A 2,500-nucleotide genomic window follows, 5' to 3' on the forward strand; every position below is an offset into this window, starting at 1 on the left:
TAATTTAAATGTTACATTTGCCACTAATTTATGCTATGAATGAAGTTCCGGCGAAGTCTACTCCAAAAAAGATTTATGTTCGTAGTTCAGTTTGTCAGCTTTGTGGTCGCGTCACATGCTTCAGGTTTTGAGCAAAACTGGTCTGTGGAATAGCGATAAACGACGGTGATTGCGTTACAAAGCTTATTTGTAGAAAATGTTTAGCATTCATCCACAGGGTACGTGACTTTAAACAACAGTGTCAAAATATGCAAACTAAACTTGAGCTTGAAAAATACTGTTCGGTGAAGCGTTGCATGGAATTGTCGCCATCTTGTAAACAGCCTGCATTTATTATTACATGCTAATTTATTACACCCAACTTTTCTGGATGTTTGAAAATCACGTGATCGGCCGATGCCAGGGTCTTTTCCCGCCCATCCTCTCCTCGGCGGAGAAAAGCCCCGGGAACGAGGTTGGTGCAGTTGCAGTGTGTCAAAATGGAAGCCATAACAGGCCAGATCTCTCGTACTTTCGCTTTCCTTCTGATCAGAAACTACGCAAAAAGTGGGAAACATTTTGTCGAAGGGCGGACGAAAAGTTTAAGACGCTTGCAGATCCTCGGATATGTTCGCAACATTTCAGTAGAGAAGACCTTAAAAGGACGCTTTCCGGAAAGATTGAAGTCATTTCTTGTGGTGTACCGACAATATTTGATCCGAAACAGCCCGCGGCAAAGAGTGATCCTCGTCAAGAGAGGAAAAACAAGCGGGATCGTAAAGCACAACACTTGGCAGATAATTCAACAGAGCTACCGGTGAAAAGGCAAAGGGTATACGCGCAGGAAGGTAAAATTGGTACAGTGCATTTATCAGCAGGGAACATCGGTGTGATCGGTGACCACGATTACACGGACCGAATCGAAAACGCGGACGAGCGACAGAGAAACGTGCTATGCCAGACGGAACTTACAATGGAAGACCTCGCCAAAATGGAAAGGGGAATAAATCAGTCTTCGACTTCAATCCCAACGTCCAGCCAAGAAGTTAAAGTTGGCGCTAATGCTCAAAGAAGAAGAGAGCAATTGGTTCAAGACGTGTTGAAAAGCGATGAATCTGTAAAATTTTATACAGGCATTCCGTCACTATCGTGTTTCATGCTTCTCGTCAATACCCTCCTTCCGTATGCAGGAAAAATGAAGTATTGGGACAAGAACAAGCGTCAGAAATCCTACTACCAGAATGATCCTGAGAAGGAGAAACCAGGGCGAAAACGCGATGTTGGATTGAAAGAGGAGTTTATTCTTCTTCTGTTGCGGCTGAAACTAGGACTAATGGAAAGGCACCTTGCCGACATGTTCGCAGTTTCTGTCAGTACAATTAGTCGGATCAATATGACATGGATTTGCTTTTTAGCTCTGACTTTTAACGGTTCACTACTTCGCTGGCCATCAAAACAGGAAATTAAGACTCACATGCCTAATTCGTTTTCAAAATACCCAGGTACACGCGTCATTATCGATTGCACCGAGTTCTTTATTGAGAAGCCTTCCTCTCCAAGTGCCCAAAAGGCCACTTGGAGTGATTACAAACATCACAACACTGTTAAGCGATCGGCGAGTTACTCAAGAAAGTGGCCTGATAGACCTTCTGGAAGAGGGAGATCAAGTTATGGCGGACAGGGGATCTTCTGACAAAAAAAGGAGTAAAACTCAACATGCCCCCTTTTACTAAAGGTAACCATTAATCCTGTTCTTGCTATCCCTAGAATGGTTATTTTCTCTAGCGTTTTTTTTTTCATTAACATCTCCAGCCCTCACACACTAAAAAGTAGGCAGTCACTTCCCCTGCAGGGGGTGGGGTACTCACAATAGCTGACTACACTGTAGAGGTAAATTAGATGTAGTCATCCTTCTGTAGGTATGTGAAAGTGGTACCATTTTCTATCAAAGCTATCTGAAAGGGGTAACTTTTCTGGCAAAAGTGGTATATTAAGGGTGTGGACCTGGGTCAAAAATTGAAGTAGACAACCCCCACTTCCCAGAACAGGCCGCTTTAGAGCACTGTTTAATTTAGAGTTTTAATTTTCCACTTAGGTAAACAATTGTCAAGAAAGGCTCGCAAAGAAACAAGTTCAATCGCAAAAGTGAGGATACATGTTGAGAGAGCAATTGAGAGGTTGAAAGAATTCAAAATTTTCCATGGAATCATCCCATTAGCATCTTTAAAGTTAATAATAATAATCAGTGAAAGGTTCCGGCAATTCTACTTTTCTAGAAAAAGATCAACTCTTGTACTTGAAAAGAGCAGAAAAATTAACTTTCTGCATTTATTTTTCATAGAACAAAATGCAAAATTTTTACCTTTTTTGTTAATGCTAGTCGATCGGGTGAAAACTAAAAAAAAGTTAAAAAAAGGCGGGTATTTTAAGCTTTCGAGTGAAAATATTTTGACGTCAGTATTGTCCACTTTTCATGCATTTCTCACTTTACCAAACAAAACTTTAAAGCGCGAAAAAGGTA

General features: G+C 41.2%; 1 protein-coding gene across 1 annotated transcript; it reads left to right on the forward strand.

The window, feature by feature from the left end:
• Positions 1-370: 370 nt before the first annotated feature.
• Positions 371-1,672, forward strand: LOC137991208 (uncharacterized). The gene has a single exon (XM_068836323.1). It carries the CDS (start codon positions 371-373, stop codon positions 1,670-1,672), a length of 1,302 nt encoding a protein of 433 aa, XP_068692424.1.
• Positions 1,673-2,500: the final 828 nt, after the last annotated feature.

This window comes from Montipora foliosa, chromosome 2 (assembly GCF_036669935.1).
Source record: "Montipora foliosa isolate CH-2021 chromosome 2, ASM3666993v2, whole genome shotgun sequence".
NCBI classification, from domain to species: Eukaryota; Metazoa; Cnidaria; class Anthozoa; order Scleractinia; family Acroporidae; genus Montipora; species Montipora foliosa.